Genomic DNA, 21,070 nt, shown 5'->3' with positions numbered 1-21,070 from the left:
GTCTGCCCATCTCTCTCTCGCGCGGTCTAGCTTCTGAGTGTGAAGGGGACAGTTAAGGTTTTGCTTTTATTATTGTTTAATATAGCGTGGTCTTATTTTATTATTGCTTTAATATTAAATTATCATTGTCTAATTATAATTGCATAAGTTGATAAAAAATGCTATGCAATAGCATTACCGCGGCATTTCCCGAGTGCCACAGGTTTTTTTTTTTTACTTCAATATTGAATATCAAAAATACGCGTACGTTTTTTAAATATATTTTAAGTAAATCCATTTCAGTAAAAAGGTTACGGCTCACACCTTAAAAACAACGTTGACAAATATTACATACGTAGCATAGATTTTTATATAAGTAGATGACAATTTTAATGTCATTTTCTAAAGAACTTAAAAACATTGAAAACGAATTTACTACATACTTTACAAGGATTTTATGTCGAAAATCACGATGAACATTTTGACACTGGTGAGTTGGAAATTGGATTTATTATAACGAAATTTGAAGTAGGTAGGAATATTGAAGTCTGTATCAAGTCCTTGAATGATATGCCAACAATGGTAATACGCTAAAAACAGTTACCAATATAAAAATAAATTGAATCACCATATATCTTTGATTTTGTTCTAATCCTTAGCACTCTTTAAACATCTTATACCTTTAAACGAGCAATTCTTATATATTAATATATATATATATAATCTGAATCTAGGAAACGGCTCAACGATTTTCATAAAATTTTAGTATACAGGGGATTTCGGGGGCGATAAATCGATCTAGCTACAATTTATTTTCAGAAAATGTTGTTTTATTCCTTTTTTTCAATAATCAACTCTTCCCGACCTCTATTGGCGAATAATAATACTATTTTTCTTAATTGAGGGCAACTAACCACTTTAAAGACACAACAAGATGTCGTTATCAAAAAAAAAGCCAACAAAATCGTGATAAAAAACCATAGTATTTTATAAAAAGGACTACTAACAGTTGTTTTTAATCGCTTGAATAACATATTGATTACGAGTACACATAATAAATATGTACTGCCACATGCACTGTCCGGCTTTGGAATGAACTTCACTCCACGGTATTTCCTGAGCGCTATGATTTCTTTTTTTTTATTGCTTATATGGGTGGACGAGCTCATAGCCCACCTGGTGTTGAGTGGTTACTGAAGCCCATAGACATCTACAACGTAAATGCGCCACCCACCTCGAGATATAAGTTCTAACGTCTCAAATATAGTTACAACGGCTGCAACACCCTTCAAACCGAAACACATTACTGTACACCAGTAATTACGCAAATTATAATTTTGCGGGTTTGACTTTTATTGCACGATGTTATTCCTTCACCGTGGAAGTTAATCCTGAAAATTTATTGAGTACGTATTTCATTAGCAAAATTGGTACCCGCCTGAGATTCAAACACTGGCGCATCGCTCAACACGTATGCACTAGATGTCTTATCCATTAGGCCACGACGACTTTAAAAATCGAGGTTCGAAGTTTGAGAAGAGTACTTGGCAGCAGATATCCGCTAGCCTGAGCCTATGGCATTGCTGATGTCTATTAGCGACGGTGACCACTCACCATCAGGCGAATCGTATGCTCGTCTACATACACACAAAAAAATACTATAAGTAAAGATTAAAGTAACATAAGCTTAAAGAGACACTACATTAATTCAATTTAATGTTTTTGGCGACACACAATATCTGTATGTGTTAATAGATATTGTATGTACAGTATGTCCCATGTTTACAACCATAGTGTGCATTGAACTGGAAAAAAAATGTAAAAAAACATCGCTTACAGTTCAGCGGGTAGCTTATTAGCTTAGTCGCTTTCCCTGTATCCACATCGGACAATATAAGAGACGGAGACGATTTTGTTTTTATTCACTTTAATGAAGTGGAATTGATAAGGTTGCAGTGATTATTTGTTTTTTTTTTCATCATAAATTGCGATATATTTGGAAAAAATGGAGCTGTCGTGGTTGTAGACCATCTTGTGAGCCCACACGGGTAGGTACCACCACTGAGCGTATTTTTGTCGCAGTCGCCGGTTTGAATAGTGGGCCAGTCGTTATTCTTTTCATCTGCGAGTCAAACCTCATGTCTCATGGTGGTGGCGGGATGTGTTTGAGCTGAAGTAATCAATGAATACCGAATGGGCCATGAGATTAAAGGGGAATAAAAGTGAAGACACTTTAGTCCGACACACTCTCAAACGAATATTTGGGAATTAGGCGTTGAGCGAGCGTCAGAACAGAACTGGGGCAGCAACGCCAAAGAGTCTTTTAACTATAAATTATTTAAACAATTAAAGTCGAATGAGGTCAAACGTCGTATGTTTGAAGGGAAAGGGAAAATTCACTATAATTTGCTAGACCATGAAATGTAGACCTATTCTTCTTTTTTTTTTGTTTCATAAATTAGTAAATGAATATAATTTTGGCTTCATATTAAATTAGTACATAGTTACTATGTTCTGTCCACAGCGACGCTCGCACACAATGTAGTTTATGCAATCAGTTTAAGCACGGATTAGGTTCTAAGACTCTGCTATAATATAATAAATATTATTTTTTCATTCGATTTCGCGCTAAGATATACAAACTCTGGGTATAATGTACTCCGCTAACGTGTTACATACTATACCTAGCCGATCATGAGAAAAGCATGTCTTTTCCTTAAGATACTCCTGCAGCCCTTGCTGATTGTTAATGTGAGCATTTCTCTACGGGCAACGAGTATGATAGACTTTAATGTCCCCCTCCCACAGATACGCCCACTGAGTTTCTCTCCGGATCATCTCAGTGGGTTCGGTGGTAGATTCTGCGAAGCACCGCTTTGGCTAGGGCCAGTGTTAGCAACGCCTCCGATTTGAGCCCCAAGAACTCACCTACACGCTAGGTAACGCTTTTATAACCTCTCAAGACTATCAGCAAAGGTACGATAAAAAGAAAGAAAAAAAAGTCCCCCTATTTATTGTCATTTAATCATTTTCGGACCTTTACAGCAACTAGTACTGCAAGACATTTTAAAAAATTTCTCAATACTTATTAGTTATCCTTTCGGGATATAGCTAAGCTGTTATATTTTTTCTGTAGTCTAGGCATCTTGTTGCAATAATTCCATATCAGTCGAGTTGTTATTGTCGTCTAAAAGAGATTTTCCGTTCCTTCGGGAATAGTCCCTTTTTATCAATAAAAGTTACCGTATGTAAGTCATACTCTATGCGCCATAAAATGTGCGGTTCGGTTGATTTGTAACGAACGAAAAAATTAAATTACGAATTTATAATATTAATATAGGTTTTGTTAATAATTGCCTCATGAATTTTCTTTTTCTTATATTTCTTTAAATATTCGTGTAATGCACACTCAATATTTAATGTACTGATAATTAGCAAGTCGATATTTGTAGTCTAGTCAAGACGTCGAACTAACATTAAGCTCCTTCAAGAGTAAACTTTACGAGCGTGAAGTTTGTAAGCTTTCAAATGAACGCATGAGCGGAAACGCCCTAAACATTACGGATCATTACGGATCCTCCCGATCCACAAACCGTGCTTTTAGGTACCTCAAGCACCGTTCACCGTCCTTGCCAAAACCGTCGCTTGCGACGAAGGACTCGACGAGTAAATTAACCCAGAGACACAGCCCACTGAGTTTCTCGCCGTATCTTCTCAGTGGGACGCGTTTCCGATTCGGCGGTAGATTCTGCGAAGCACGGCTCTTGCTAAGGCTAGTGTTAACAACATTGTCAGGTTTGAGCCCCGTGCGCTCGCCTACTAGCCCGATGGCGCTGACATGATCTGACTAGACCATCAGCTTAGGTAGGAAAAAATAAATAAATAAAAAACGAAACACTGGGCTAAATAATTTAGCGGAAGGCGTTGCTTGAAAATAACAAAAAAGCCTTGGAATTTTTATCGCAGCGCCATCTCCCGGCGCCAATAGAAAGTCCATAAGTCCACCAAAGACTAACTCAATTCAACCATTGAGGTGTTCGGTGACAAATAAAAGTATAGAAGAATGATTTATAAAAATAAAAGTGAACAATAATGTAGTTGCTTGAAATTGCTATCCAATAACAATTTAATGGATGGTTCGGACATGCAATTAACCCTCGGATGCTTTTTCGTTTACGTAAAAGGACGATTAGGGGGCGGCTACACGCACCCCATCAGCGGTGTCCAGCTAAATTCGAAGCCACCCTGTCTCCTGCTTGACCTATGTCAATGAACGAAACAGTTTTGATACTTTTGACTTTTAAAGAATTCATTTGAATACCACCACGCTGCCTATTTCTGCCGTGAAGCAGTAATGCGTTTCGGTTTGGAAGATGGGGGAACCGTGGTACTATAAGGACCTTAGAACTCGCATCTCAAGTTGAGTGGCTTCATTTACGTTGTAAGTTCGTCCATCCATCTAAGCCAGGGGCTCTCAAACTTATTTTGTCTACTACCTACTTTGAGAATAAATTATTTTTAGCGCCCTAATTTTTCACCTATTTAAAAACCACTATAGCAAGAGCCCAGTCGGTATCAAAGGGTTCACCTAGATGAAATTACAAATCGCTTCCCAAGCCTCTACACAACACACCCATTTTTTTCTGGGTTTCTTACCACCCCCCTTTAGGCCTTCAGCGCCCGCAAGGGGGCGTTATCGCCCACTTTCAGAAAGGCTGATCTAATCAATAAAATATAAAAATAAAACAGCGATAACTACTTCACCACCGGGTTAGTCGAAGCTTTTTTTATTGCCCTTGTAGGCAGACGAGCATACGGCCCACCTGATTGTGAGTGGTTACCGTCGCCCATGTACTTCAGCAAGGCAGAGCCAAGCCGCTGCCTACCGTTAAGTACTCTCCACAAGCCTCGTTTGAAGAAGGATATGTCATAGCGCTTGGGTAACAAATCAACAATTATTAAAATAAACATTAACATTTCCTTTTCTCAGAAGAACCTGTCAGCCTCCTTAATGAGAACGACTGAAAGGATCAAACTAGTTGGTGAGCACTATCCTGCTACATTTGTTATATCGATCGACGCGAGAGTAGCTTTGGGCTTAATTGTTCGAAACTTTATCCGCAAACATTTCGAACTTGTTTTGCTTTCTAATTAAAGTTCGTTGAGTGTACCTACTGATTTTTCTTGATTCGTGTATTTGACGCATCAACATTTTCTGAACTACGAGATAGACATAATAAGTTAAAAACGAAAAAAAAATATACAAAAAAACGGAATAAAAACGCATAAAATAATTAAATTTGGAGTTTAACAATTTTCTTTTTTAAATATTTTCTTAAATTTTCCAAGCCTTTTCTTTTAATAATGTATTTTTTTTTTCATTATACTTACATTTTAAGGAATTAATGCATACACGACCAGATGTAGACCAGAATTTCTACATAGTTCTTTCGGAATTAAAAATTACAAAAATTTATAAAATTTGCGTGATCCTTATTTATTAATGCACGGGATATTATTGCATATATGTATTATTGCATCGTGAAACTAATTCGTACGCTACGTATTTCCTTAGAAAAATAATTAATATGAGCGGTGATTTGAACACGAATATAATCCCAACTCTTGATACGATAGGCAGCGGTTTGGCTTTGCCCCTGGTATTGCTGAAGACATGGGCGACGCTAACCACTCACCACCAGGTGAGCCCTATGCCGATCAACCTACAAGGGCAATAAAGAAAAAAAAAACATGGTAGCTTTATCTTTTAGGCCACAACTACTTCGAAAACAAGAAAAACATAATTAAACATCATTCATAACATTCCATAGCGTGCATAAATAAAATAATATTACTACTTCCATAAAGAGACATTCATTTATTTGGAACGAAAATAAAAGTCCAGTGTTACGGGTGTTAGTGATAGACCCGAAGCCAGAAATAGAAGTAATATGTATACTCGACCTCGGAAACCAAATATCTATCACGAACACACTGACTCCCGGCTTGAATTATTCTGTGTGCTTACTGCGAGTTTTTAAACGTTCTCGATAGCGTAAAAGTTAACTCAAATTTGTATGAAGTTCGAACGTTTGCTTACGTTTGCCGCTAAGGGTGTTGTAACAACTCCATACAAATTTGAGTTAACTTTTACGCTATTGAGAGCGTTACTAAACTCGCATATCTATCACGGACACACTGACCCCGGCTTGAACTCTTTGTGCTTATTGCGAGCTTATTAAAGTTCTCGATAGCGTAAAAGTTAACTCTAATTTGTATGAAGTTCGAACGTTTGCCGCTAAGGGCGCTGTTCCAACTCCATACAAATTTAAGTTAAATTTAACGCTATCGAGAACGGCCCACTGAGTTTCTCGCCGGATCTTCTCAGTGGGTCGCGTTTCCGATCCGGTGGTAGATTCTGCGAAGCACGGCTCTTGCTAGGGTTCGTGTTAGCAACGTCATTAGGTTTGAGCCCCGTGAGCTCACCTACTAGTTAAGGCTACGCTGATATACCCTCCCAAGGTTCTCAGCTAAGGGAGGAAAAAAATATGTCGAGAACGTTAAAAAACTCGCACTAAGCACACTCAACCTGTAGTATAGCAGTCGGTGCCGCTAAAAACTCGACCAACGATCTTCAGTTCCTCATCGAAACGCCTGCGTCACGGTCCAGCACCACTGCCACGACTGCCTCATCATCGGAGCGGGGGGAGCAGGCTTGCGAACCGCCGTTGGTCTGGCGCAACAACAATTCTCGGTAGCTGTAGTGTCCAAGCTGTACCCAACGAGGTCCCACACTATCGCAGCGCAGGGCGGAATGAATGCTGCTATTGGTATGTGCGTCTTATTTTAACCTAGTTAAAGTTCTAGTTGTAAGTAAGGAAGGTTTTACTGGTGGTAGGACCTCTTGTGAGTCCGCGCGGGTAGGTACCACCACCCTGCCTATTTTTGCCGTGAAGCGGTAATGCGTTTCGGTTTGAAGGGTGGGGCAGCCGTTGTAACTATACTGAGAACTTACAACTTATATCTCAATGTGGGTGGCGCATTTACGTTGTAGATGTCTATGGGCTCTAGTAACCACTTAACACCAGGTGGCCCTGTGGTCCAGTAGTTAGCGCCCTTAGCTGTTGAACTGAAGCTCGTGGGTTTTATACCCACATTGAAAAAATTTTGGTGTGATGAACGGGTTTGTTTGCTTTTTGTTTGGTTGTTTATTATCTATACCTGTATATATTGAAACATATTTAAGTGCGTATGTCATTCTCTGGTACCCACAATACAGAGAATCCTAATTTGGGGCCGGATGACCGTTCATGATTTGTTCCCAAGTTTTTATTTATTGGTATTTATATTGAGACAAATTGATTTGGATACCACAGGTAGTATGCACCCGGATGATTGGCGCTGGCACTTCTATGATACTGTCAAAGGCTCGGATTGGCTAGGAGATCAGGTAAGCCTGAACGGGTCAATAACATACTATCATATCTTTGATCCAACATTTTATAGTTGCGGATTATTACTGACCCACCCAACATACAGTTGAATTACTTCTACTTGACCGAAACAGTATACTTTTTGAAGTGAAACGTCTTTAGGCGCCTTGAGAGTATAAAATTTACTCGCGACAGATTCGTTACGGCTAGTGAGAAAAGATACAATTTAGGAAGAGCGAGAGTGAGAAAGCAGACAGCGTCTCGCAAACTTGACCGTAGAAAGAGGGAACGGACGGGAAAGCGAGCTAGGTCGTTTCTCTTATACACAGCATTTCCAATTACAAAGAAATTTGATATAAGGATGAAAAATGAATAATACCACAATACTACACACCGCAAAAGAAGTTTCACTTCTTTCACACGCACCAAGTTGCACGTGCACAATTTTTTCGGTTTTCAATTTATTTTTTAACATCTCATCGTAACTTCACGAATGATAAAATTTGATTCATAAATGAAAACTTCACTGACTTTCTCTTACAATAATGGTTCATGTTCAATGCTGCAGACGTTTCAAGTTACATGCCGGATCCTGACGATGGGGCAACGAAATACCACCGTCGCTCTAGACATGTCATTTCAGATCCTCGCGATGCAATCTCGGTGCTTTTAGGCATTCCAAGAATCGATCACTGTGCCAAACTCTGCGACGAAGACTTCGACATACAACCTAACCAATACTGATAAACACAGCCCACTGAGTTTCTCGCTGGATCTTCTCAGTAGGTCGCGATTCCGATCCGATAGTAGATTCTGAGGAGCACGGCTCTTGCTAGGTCAGATGTTTGCTATCCTCTCAGGCTAAGCCCCGTGAGCTCGCCAACCAAGACGGAGCCAAAATAACTCCTTAAGGCCAATCAGCAAGGCCAAAAAAATACTGTAAACGATTTCTAAAATATTTTGTGCACCCTTTAGGACTGTTAATTGATCAAGTCTTAAAAAGCCAAATATCAACATGATACATAATATTTTCGAGACATTTGATAATTATTTTTAAATTTTGTTATTAATATAGGCAAACACTTAATTATTTTACCGGCATAGTGATGGAGAATATTTGAGTTAGCATGTTTCTATATTACTCTAATATAATATCAGGACTCAATCCACTATCTCACGCGTGAAGCACCAAACGTGGCTATAGAATTGGAAAATATGGGTATGCCATTCTCAAGGACTAAAGATGGCAAGATCTACCAGAGGCCTTTCGGTGGAAGTACCACGCACAACGGTAAAGAAGTGGCTAAAAGGACCTGCTGTGTTGCTGATAGGTATTAAATAAGTATCATAACGACGCTTGAAAGGCAAACGTGACTAAGCGACAATGCGTGAACTTTACAGTAGACTAATTTAAAGCTGAAATACCTGAAAATAAAATTTATTTTAACGAATCTAGCTGTAGTAGAATCTAGCTAGTACCTAGCTGTAGGATTGAAATTATTTTAATAGACCTAGAAACATATTTTTTTTGCGCGTCGAATATGGTTATTGCCTATCATTAATGTACAAAGTAGTTATTGTCGCTTAGTCATGTTTGCCTTTCAAGCGTCGATAAGCTTATTAACGTAATGCCCACACTGAAGATATTGTCTCAAATTTTATAAAAGTGAATTTTAATTTAGCGCCATCTCTCGAGGCGTTGGAAAAAATTAAATTGTTCAATATTAGTTTCACAGATGGCACTAATTTTAAATAAAATAAATTGAAACCGTGAACTACGAGTAATCTATTCATTAATCAAGAATCATTTTCAAATCTGCATTTAATCGATTTCACAAATTTAATTTTTAAAACATGACGAGTTTTGTCATCCAAATAATAATTTATTGCAATATTATATCATAAAAAAGACCGGTGATAGATTATTTTTTCTTAGACGGATGATCGAGCTGACGGTCTATTTAATGTTAAATGGCTACCGGAGTCTATAGAATTAGCAATGTGAATGCTGCCACCCATTTTGAGACTTGAAATCAACTTATTAATAAAAAAAATTGCGGATTTCATTGATAAGAATCATCGCTTCGCATATCATTTAGGCCACGACTTCAAACCTCATATGTAGACTAGTAAAAATTTTAATAATACTTAATAGTTGATTCATCCGTGTGTCTCCTGCACTTTGATTTACTGTAATTTATACGTGCCTAATCCTTTTGGTTGCAGGGTACTTAACTAAACTGTAGTTCGTATTTTGTGGTTGAAGGCAAAAATAACATTTTTTGCAGAACCGGTCACGCTCTCCTCCACACTCTCTACGGCTACAGCACCAAGCTGAAGAACATTGACCACTTCGCTGAATTCTTTGTGCTAGATCTTCTGATTCAAGACGGAGTTGTGGTCGGGGCGGTAGCGCTCGACATGGACGACAGCAGTATACACAGGTCCGTTTGAATAATTTAGAAGGTCCGATGACTTTTGTTACTACAATTTTATATTCTTAAACGGAATTCCAGTAGCAGTGATTGAACGTTTCTGTAAAGAATTAGTAGATAATATGTAGCTTATTTTTATTGCATCAATCACAAAACAAGTTAAGTATTTGAATGAGTATTGTTCAGATCTAATATAAATTTTGGGACATTCACTGAATTATATTGGACAAACACAAAAGTCTAAAATAATAAAAAAAGATGAACTGTAGTTTCTCAAAATTTACAAGATCGATAGGTTACTCGGAAATCGCATCTTTCACTGTCTCAAAAACGTTATAGGTATAGGATATAGGAAATATATAGGATATATAGGAAATAATATTGCCACAAAAGATTACGGTGCGTGATAGATACTTCTCACTTTCCAGTATTAGTTCAACTCAAATATACCTTAAGATCTATTTTGCCTTGAGTTGATCGTTGTATCGTATAAATTAATTATATTACAATATATACTATCATTTCACTGTTCTTTTCGAATAACTACCGTGGCAAAGGTACAACTTTAATCAGCATACATAATTGATACCCACCCGTGTAAGCTTGCCGTCCTAGATAATACACATAAACTAATTATAGATAAGCAACCCAAGCACTCAACAAAAATGTTTACGGGCGTCGGTCACTAGATGGCTTCGCTTCGATTAGTTTCTTATTGCTCCTGTAGATGGCAGTAACATATTGCTTATCCTATTTTTAATTTTTAATGAAGGATTTTGTAAATTTTCAGAAACCACTAATTTTTGTTATTTTTTTATTGCCTAGATGTGTGGACGAGCTCACAGCCCATCCGGTGTTAAGTGGTTACTGGAACCCATAGAAATCTGCAACGTAAATGCGCCACACACCTTGAGATAGAAGTTCTAAGGTCTCAGTATAGTTACAACGGCTGCCCCACCCTTCAATCCGAAACTAATTGCTGCTTCACGGCAGAAATAGGCGGGGCGGTGGTACCTACCCGTGCGGACTCACAAGAAGTCCTACCAGTAATTACGCAAATTATAATTTTGCGGGTTTTGATTTTTATTACACGATGTTATTCCTTCACCGGGGAAGTCAATCGTGAACAATTGTTAAGTACGTATTTCATTAGAAAAATTGGTACCTCGCCTGCGGGATTCGAACACCGTTGCATCGCTACGAATACACCGGACGTCTTATCCTTTAGGCCACGACGACTTCAAAATTAATCGATTTAATCAATTTTTCTATAACAAATAAAGACTTGTACGATTTATGATTTTTAAATTTTCTGTTTTTAATTACACAATAATTATGTGTCATAACTTTAACAACATATAACTTTGGGTGCATCCACTACAAGATTATGTCGATAGTTTCCATACAAAAAATATTTGTCTTAAAGTATCGCAGTTTCAGAGCCTCCTCGCCGTTTTTCCATCTGAAAATAAACTTGATTGAAACGCCATCTATTCGTTAATATTGGAACTGTTTGTGTGCTTAGAAGGGTAAAGTTCAAATTATCGCCGCAATGTCATGGTTTAATTTTGTGTTCTGTTAATAAAAGCGTAGAAAAATTATTTGTTATAGAGTACGTTTATAAAATTTGTAATAAAGATGGTCCTGTTTACTGTATATATATGTCGAATAGGGATCGCAACCCTTAAAATAAAACTTCTACTGTTCCAAAATCACCTATTATAATAATAATTAAAAATTAATTTACACTTTTATTATGTACTCCTTGCTCATTTTATAACCGTCCTCGCCATCTTCCTTTTTTCTGTCATTCCGTCTGTCATTCACTTTCCCTTTCTTTCCGTTTTCTCTGTGGAGGATAGAGGTAAGGAGAATCGTCTCTGTTGTGAAAAAGTGTCCGTTAAAATCTGCTAAATAAGGGCACTACAGTAGCAACCGGGTAAATTTAAATAAATCTAAGATAGAGAAATAAAAAAGGACGAAAGAACTGTAAGCACTACAAAATCACAAAAATCTGAAAATACAATCGATGTCTCCACCACAGCAATAATTTTAGGTTACTTATTTATTTATTTAATTAAATAAATTTATTTATTAAATAATTAAATAAATTTATTTATTTAATTAAATAAATAAATAAATATTGACGAAATTAGTTTGGACTACGTAAAAATGTGAGGTCTTGTATATTACACTGTCACTAACTACTCTAGTCATTAAATATATTTTTCACATACCATACCCTGTGCCTATGCTAGCGCCATTCTGGCGGATTTTTGAACTGTTATATAGTGCTGAAAGTGGGACACTTTCAAGTTCCTCCCATATGAGACGGTTCTCCTTACGTCTACCCTCCATAGTTTTCTCTCACTAACATCTCAACGCTTCGTTCCACACTCTTTTCATACGTTCCGTTCTTACCAATCCTACATATATGATATAAATAATTATGATATATACAGTTTACTTGTGTATTTAATACAAATCACTAAAATGTAGTCGTCGGAATGAATGATAATTTGTTATTTATGTGGAGGACGCAGCGCCGTCTTCAACCTATTGAATGCCTTGGGAACTTTACCATGACGGGGATTGTTACGATACAACAAAGACTGCTTTTTATTTACAATAAGCAAAATAATTTCATTAGGCCAATAGACGGACTGTCTGACTACTATAACACGCAACAAGACTAATATTTTCTTTAAAATGGTGTAGAAGTGTATAAGCCGCCACCGCCCACTGCCAACCTATATCAGGAGCAATTCCTGAGCATCCATTATATTATATCTTATTTACGATCTTCTAGCTGTTACACGCGACTTCGCCAGCATCATCAAGGAAAAGTGTCAATAAATTTTTCTAAGCTCACTAAATGTTCCTGAAATTTTTTTATTACTCCTATAAAAAGGCCTTATGTACCCGGAGTATCCACGTCCGGATCATCTCAGGGGATCGCGATTCAAATCAAATCAAATCAAATCAAAAAATTTTTTTGCAGCTGCTTTTGAATTGTTAGGTCTCCTTCGGAGGCGCTCGGGCAGCTTTTAGCAAATCCCACCACTCCTGGCTGAGCCTTTCTTGCCCACCTGTCCTGGTGAAACTGGAAAGGCCTCCGGGCCACCAGTACCCTTCTTCTTAAAAAAACAGTTTCGTGTATGTTTTTTAATACTTAATTGGCTACTTTAAATTTATAATTGCAGGTTTCAAGCAAAGAACACGGTGATCGCAACAGGGGGCTACCCCCGTATGTATTTCTCGTGCACAGCGGCCCACACTTGCACCGGTGATGGATGCGCCATCGCTACGAGAGCTGGTATCATGTTGCAGGACATGGAGTTTGTGCAGTTTCATCCGACAGGTAATTTCAGTTTTGAACAGGTAATTTCAGTATTTACCGGTGGTAGGACCTCTTGTGAGTCCGCACGGGTAGGTACAACCACCCCGCCCATTTCTGCCGTGAAGTAGTAATGCGTTTCGGTTTGAAGGGTGGGGCAGCCGTTGTAACTAACTATACTGAGACCTTTGAACTTATATCTCAAGGTGGGTGGCGCATTTACGTTGTAGATGTCTATGGGCTCCAGTAACCACTTAACACCACGTGGGCTGTGAGCTCGTCCACCCATCTAAGCAATAAATAAATAAAAAATGCGCTCACTGTATAAGAGTCGCAGGGCCATGGTCTCAAAAGGAAAATCTTGTAATGTCTTGTAAATCTTCTAAATGGCTCATCTAGTAGGTAATGTTTATTGGTAACACAGGCATGTATGGTTCCGGTTGCCTGATGACGGAGGGCTGTCGTGGAGAAGGTGGCTTCCTCGTAAACAGCAAGGGCGAGAGGTTTATGGAGAAGTACGCCCCAAAAGCCAAGGATCTGGCCAGTAGAGATGTAGTCTCTAGATCGATTGCTACCGAGATACGAGAAGGTGAGAGCGAATAATGTTTTAATCTAAAAAAAACTTAACATTGAAACAAATTAAAGACACTGATCCGGTCATCGTTCTCTTTGAACTCATCGCTTACGAAGCTTGAGAAGCAGAAATAGAAATAGTTACCTTTCGTCCAGACAAAAATATATATATAATAATATGAGGGATAGAGGCTGGTTCTATGGCGTTTTTAAAATGATGATCGTTGCTGATGCTATTCCCTTCATCATCATACCTTCATCACCGCCTTCCACGGTGACAGTAATTAAGACTCACTTTTCCAATGAATTCCATTTATTGCATCTCGAGTGTACAACGATAAAAACAGAGAGCTCCGCTTGAGTCGGCTGCTCGAGCCGGAATGTTTTGTGCGACAATAGTCAGTCGTATTTATGGTAGAAAGTGGGTATAATTTAGTCATGAATTCTCTTGAATACCGTCTTAAGCAGTTGTTGACATGCGTAACATTAAGGAAACCGTTCACTTTAACTATTTTTAGTTAACTAAATAGTGACGTTGCGCCGACATATATTTTAATAATGCGAGCAATGCCATATGTAAAAGCTGGTTTATTATACGAAGCCTTAACTTGTTTAGGGCGTGGAATAGGACCGAATAAGGACTACGTTCACCTTCAGCTGCACCATTTGAAGCCGGAAGTAATCAAGGAGAGGCTGCCCGGTATTTCGGAGACGGCTTGGACATTCACCGGAGTGGACGTCTACACACAGCCTCTACCGGTCTTGCCGACGGTTCATTATACGATGGGCGGCATCCCAATCAATTACAAGGGAGAGGTGAGTAGCTTAACAAAACGATGATTGGCAACGTCGAAACTATTGTCATGTTTTACGTTTAGCATTTTGTTTACAAAATTAAATGTTCCTAGCATTCCATTTCACGATGAGACTCGAATTTGAAATTAATTTCCGTAATGTACATATATGTCGTCTTTTTTTATTTATTGCTTAGATGGGTGGACGAGGTCACAGCCCACCTGGTGTCAAGTGGTTACTAGAGCCCATAGACATCTACAACGCAAATGCGCCACCCACCTCGAGATATAAGTTCTAAGGTCTCAGTATAGTTACAACGACTGCACCACCCTTCAAACCGAAACGCATTACTGCTTTATGGATAATAATGAAATTTATGCACCATATCAGGTTGTGATTCACGAAAACAATAAGGATTGCCCGGTGCCGGGACTGCATGGGGCCGGGGAGGCGGTCAGCAACTGCCACGGCGCCAACCGTCTTGGAGCCAACTCCATTCTTGACATTGTGGTGTTCGGCAAGGCAATCAGCATCAACATTGCAAAGAACAGCAAGCCGGGCGATAAGCAACCAGATTTGAAAGACGTTAGTTGGGCGGCAACAAAAATCTCTCCATATTTTAGTTGATCGGAGTTATCTATATATTAATACGTGAAGCAAAAACTTTGTATCCCTTTTTACGAAAATTGCGCGGACGGAGGAGTATGAAATTTTCCACACTTATAGAGGATATAGAGAAGAAGTGCACAATGCTAATATTTTTTTTTAAATAATGCATAAAAGATACATTAAATCCATAAAGAAAACATTACACACACTACATACCTACCATGTATTTGATGCACACACGCAGGCATACTATTTATTGTCAAACTTGTTCTTGGCGTGTGTTGTCAAATTGAGAATAGATTAAATATTGTTTGTCTTTGTTAATATTTTTATAGTGCAGTCTTGGCGAAATTTGTGATTATAGAAGTATAAAATAGAATCATAATAGTGTACAAACTTACAATTCCAATTAATTATAGTCGAATTTCGACTACTGCGGGACCACTAGTTTAAATACAAATGGGCAAAGAGAATACAGTCGAGTACCGTTTTCTTCGCTGTTTGTTAACCATTTTTAGGTTTTGTTTTGTTTAACTTAACTAAAGAACGAGCTCTAGTGTTTTCGATAAATAAGAAGTGGAGATAGTCTTACGGTAATATTTGAAAATGTCATTGTCTAAACAAAAGATGCAACACTTTTTTTTTTTATTTCAGTTTAAATTTCAATTTTTGGTTTTTGTTTGTTCACGCTAATTAGTGAATTAAAATGGAACTAAGGCGAGATTGGACAGTAAATATTTCCAATAAAAAGAGAAAGAAAATTAACATGCTTTGCAATTGGACTCATAAATTTTATCCGTCGTAATAAATTAAATTCTATGCAATCGATTACTAATTACAGAATTAAGAATCCTACATATAGAAAGCGAGTGTGTGCAATTTCATTTTTGCAGATTTTTAATGTTTTCCAGAGTTAATAATTAAAGTTTTTCCACTTAGAATATATGCGAGGCGTCATTGGATAATCTGTTTAAAATACGAGATGCCAACGGTACCATTCCGACAGCGGAACTAAGGAACGCCATGAGAAACACGATGCAAAGCAAGTGCGCTGTCTTCAGAGAGGCCAAACTACTGGAAGAAGGTAATTAGCGATGAAATTTGTATGAATTTCTCGTCTGATCTTCCTAGTAGGTCGCGATCCCCATTCCGCGGTAGATTCTGCGAAGCACTGCTCTTGCTAGGGCTTATATTGGCACATTTTTTTAGGTTGAGTGAGCCCCGGGAGCTTATCTACCAGTCGCAACATAGCTGGAATAGCCCTTTATGTTACCAGCCTACAAATAGGAAATACTCAACCGATCCTGTCGGCGTCATCGTCGCCTTTTACACGTCATTTTGGATACTCCCGATCCACTATCGGTGCTTTTAGGTACCACAAACACCAGTCACTGGTCTCGTCAAACCCGTCGCTTGCGACGAAGGGCTCGGCGAGTAAATTATACCACAGCCTACTGAGTTTCTCGCCGTCACGTTTCCGATCCGGCGGTAGATTGTGCGAAACTCTGGTCTTGCTAGGGCTAGTATTAGCAACGCTCCCAGGTTAGAGCCCCGAAAGCTCACCTACTCGTTTGGCTACGCTGGCATAACTCTCTAAGGCTACCAGATTAGGAAGAATAAAAAAATTAGGGATTGAAATTTTCCTAATTACTTATAGTGTGTCTATTATAAGCCCGTACGGCGTCTTGCCTGTTTTTTCCGCTAAACAGTCGCGTGTTCACAATAGACAATGGAAAACCGTCACACAAATTATATTGAGACTTCAAAGTCATGCTTCAATGTAAGTGGTGGTATTCACGTTGTGATCTCTACTGGTTTCGGTATAAGACCAGGCGATTAGAGAGCTCGTTCGTCTATCAACGCAATTAGTTACACGCAAGATAAATACATTTCAAAGAACCAGTAGCTCCACTCTTTTTATCGACTACCCAAACCCAATTCTCATCGATAATTTAGTATCTTAATTTTGGATACACGTAACACAGTGTTTACTCGTTTACCTTCCCAGCTAATCAGGAGATGCTGAAGTGGTATCAGTCATTTAAAGACCTGCGTGTCACGGATCGTCGTCTCAACTGGAACAGCGATCTTGTCGAGAGCTTGGAGCTGCAGAACATGCTGCAACTGGCCATCCAGCTTACGGCCAGCGCTCACAAAAGAACTGAGAGTAGGGGCGCTCATTTCAGAGACGATTACCCTCATAGATGTGACGAAATGGACTATTCCAAGCCAGTCGAAGGCCAGGTAACGAGACATACAAAATACTCGTAGATCGCTCTCTGTTAGTGATAATTTTTTCATAATTCCCTAAGACAGCGGTCGGGGAACCGGGGTAAATTACCACAAATGGGGTAAAATGAAATTTTGGGGGCTAAAAATGAAACTTTTGTGAGTAAAAAGTATATATCGAAGTGAAACTTCTTTAGAATCGTTGTGATTTCAAACTCGAAAAAAATCATTTAAATTAAAAAAGCTTTTTTTATGGAGGCTATATATAAAATTTAAACTAGTTTTTCGTCTAATAATACAAGAAAAATATCATATGAATTATAAAATAACAAGAAATTATCATTTACTTATATTTTCTGTGGGGGCGATTTTTTTCCTCAACTGTATTATATTACATATATGTATTACTATTATTAACCTTATTACTAGGTTTTACATTGATAAGTTGATTAAAAGATGTTTAAATTAATTTTTGTGTTATTGTTTTCTTTTCAAAATTATCATGGGGGCTATAATATGAAATAGGCTAAAAAGAAGCGATTTCTTTCTTTTGTTCTTCGCCATGGGGTAATATCAACTTACGTAAAAATATTTTGGGGTAATAATTAAAAAAGTTTCCCGACTCCTGCTCTAAGGGATCAAAGAGGGACGGCGGGATGGATGTAATGGGCTCTGCGTCAACCCTGTCCCGCCGTCTCAATAGCTCCGACTGGGTTCCCGCCTGGTCCGGAGTAGGGCGCCAGCTGTGAACGGCAGGAGTTTTTAGTGAGGTTCAACTCCCACATACCCCACCTGTCGCGTGGGTGGGGATCCGGCGACTTTCTCCTGTAGAAATATCGATTGTCTGTAAAGTCGGCTTACTGACGATAGTTGAACGTGACAACGTCATAAGAAAATACTGATGGAATGGATGGAATGGTCTCATTTTTCAAATGAAAATTTTAATTTTATTTGTTTGATAGATATTTTGTATGGATATAGAGTAGACGGTAAATGGAAATCACTATTGAATTGATAAAGTTACATTTATTTGTACGCATAAATACAATTCATCGCTCACTCAAGTAGGAGAGAGACAGATGTCGAACGCTGCCGAACGCGGAGGCCGATTGTGCCTCTTTGTCGCTCGTTGCGCGCTCTCGCTTGCACTTCAAGCCTTAAATGGAACGCCTCAGAGTGAGGTAACGCCGCATGAGTCATATTTTTTCGTGCGTGCAGCCGGCTCCATTGAATTATAAGACGTTGTCACGTCAAAAAAGGGATCAAAGAAGTTCTGCTTAAAGTCTCAGTTCTAAACGCACACAGTTAAATGTGGTATCCTAATTTTTCCAGACAAAGAAACCTTTCGACCAGCACTGGAGGAAACACAGTTTAACGATGCTAGACCAGGCCACCGGAAAGGTGACTATAAGCTATCGTCCAGTCATCGATACAACATTGGACGATGAAGTGAAGACAATTCCGCCTGTCCCGAGAGTTTACTGAAATTCGATCTTTGCTGCACTAGTTTTAGTGGTTAAAATGCCAGAAGACGGAGTAGATATACAACTTGTTGGATCTGGCGTTATCTTATACACGGATCGTTTACATAGAACTATTGGTCCTTAGTTTAGGACTGAACAATGCTTTATTTATTTAAAAATATATGAAAGAGATTTGTGCAACTAATAAAGGTAATTTCTATATTTTTTTCTAATTTTAAATAAATAAAAATTTCAAAGCTTTAGACAGGTCACCTTTTTTTTTTCTTTTTTTGTGAATGTTGAATGTACTATATTCGGACATGTTACTCACCGCCAGCCACCGAGTACCGAGATGTCAGTTTCATTGACAATGGTTAACGTGTTCTGGTAAGCGGAATACACATACTTGTTTTGTGGGTGAAAATTGAACGCGCTTTGGTATTTCGAAGCCACGCAAAACTCAGTATACGCCCTTGAATAGTACTCACGATAGTACTGCGGAAAATGTCAGAATACCTTACAACGAGCAAGTCGTACAGGATTGGGAACGCGTGTCCGAGAACACTCTGGATAAACACCCGACAGTGTGACCTAAAAATGATCCACTGCTATAATTCTAGCCAGAAGAACAATAGCATTCAGGTCCCTGTTGATCAATCCTTTCTATGAAAACAGAGGCCTTGGGATACTGGACTGAATGGCCAGCTTAAACTGATCCTTTTCCGAACGTGCCTGTGATTGATGCAATGGTCCCTCGCGGCTGGTCAATATTTACGTACCACACCTTGTGAGACCAGGTGGCGGGGTTATCAAATCAATATGTTTTTCGTATCGGCAGTCAATTAATAGAATAGCTGCGTCATCCCTTGTTTTTGGGCTTGTATGGGGTGCACGATATTATCTTAAGAGGTTTAATTCGATATAAAATTTTACTATTTTGATGTTAGTAACCACTGCAATATTCATAACTAACATGTGTTTTAAATTATATTTAAACACATTTAACGATGCTTTTATTGAAGTTATACTTCTTTAGGCGCGTTATGAAAAATTGATGAGAGTGAAATTTTACGATGCGCGCGCACCGTGACATGAAATTAACAGAATGAAGTTGCCCACTAAATCGCTCATTACAATACGACCGACGTAACTTGGCGAGTCTGAATGTAGCCGCATTCATATGCGGCTTTCCGAACCGTAGGGAGAATTACCGAATTTATACGATGTCAAGAAAAGGGATGTCCAATATGCGTGTTTGGGGATGTTGTTTAATCGATTTTTTTTCAAATTGATGTTGAAATTTGTTCTAGAAAGACAGCTGAGCTTGATGTCGATCTGTTAGTAACTGTTAACTGATCAATAGGACTATACTAACCCTTCCATTAAACGCCTTCAGCTCTAACACTAGGAGCAGGCTTAGGAACCCCAGTAACCGTACTCGTCGAACTCGACAAAGAAGTCGACATGTAACCTAACCTAAACATCAGCCCGCTGAGTTTCTCGCGATTCCGATCCGGTAGTAGATTCATTTGCGAAGCAGCTACTCTTGAGTTGTTAGGTCTCCCTTGGAGGCGCTCGGGTAGTTGTCAGCAAATCCCACTCCTCCTGGCTGATCCTTCGCTCGCCCACCTGTCCTGGTGAAACTGGAAACGCCTCCGGGCCACTAGTAATCCATCAATCGTAAAAAAAGGTTATATTACATACGAAGTGAAAGAACCCATCCTTCTCGAGGAATTGGGCAGTAGCATCAATTGTACTGTGGCCGCCTCACGCCTTAAGCTCATGACTGCTTCGTGGCAAAAATAGTTGGTGGTAGTATTTCGACTTGGATGTTTTTCGGATGTTTGATTTCATTCCATGAAACGATTCCTTCAACGTGGAAGTCGGTTTTCGAATACTTACGTCTTTAGGTACTTTATTTGAAACTTAAGTTCGTTCTGTGTTTTGATCTTGTCTTTGTCGCAAATAATCTACACGTTTGTATCGAACGTCGCAATCGATACGCAATTTTTTAACACGTTGACTGCTGTGTAGGTCACCAGTGCCCTACGCGGCGCGCTGATGAAACTATGTCGATTTCTTTCTTCGATCTTCTAAGGCGCCGGAATATCTAATAGGCTCCAGGAACGACGAATCCGCAGATACTGAGAATGAAACTATTTTTAAAAGACCGAAAAAGACTAAAACATACATTGGCAAACAAAAGGAAATTAGAGT

At 38.7% G+C, this 21,070-nt stretch overlaps 1 protein-coding gene across 2 annotated transcripts; it reads left to right on the top strand.

The window, feature by feature from the left end:
- The first annotated feature begins 330 nt into the window (after window positions 1-330).
- Window positions 331-19,125, top strand: LOC101739338 (succinate dehydrogenase [ubiquinone] flavoprotein subunit, mitochondrial). Of its 2 annotated transcripts, none has more exons than XM_004933134.4 (13): window positions 331-469; window positions 4,970-5,021; window positions 6,618-6,809; window positions 7,356-7,429; window positions 8,571-8,743; window positions 9,701-9,856; window positions 13,051-13,208; window positions 13,609-13,773; window positions 14,374-14,573; window positions 14,943-15,137; window positions 16,101-16,245; window positions 17,170-17,405; window positions 18,723-19,125. In XM_004933134.4, the coding sequence occupies exons 1-13, from the start codon at window positions 437-439 to the stop codon at window positions 18,873-18,875; spliced, it is 1,932 nt and encodes a 643-aa protein (XP_004933191.1). In that variant the 5' UTR covers window positions 331-436; the 3' UTR covers window positions 18,876-19,125. The 2 variants fall into 2 exon arrangements, with proteins under 2 accessions (XP_004933191.1, XP_062526697.1); XM_062670713.1 differs by having other exon boundaries at window positions 380-469; window positions 4,973-5,021.
- Window positions 19,126-21,070: the final 1,945 nt, after the last annotated feature.

This window comes from Bombyx mori, chromosome 1, assembly GCF_030269925.1.
Source record: "Bombyx mori chromosome 1, ASM3026992v2".
Classification (NCBI taxonomy): Eukaryota; Metazoa; Arthropoda; class Insecta; order Lepidoptera; family Bombycidae; genus Bombyx; species Bombyx mori.
Note: the sequence above shows the minus strand (reverse complement) of the source record. Positions and strands in the feature narration are given on the sequence as shown.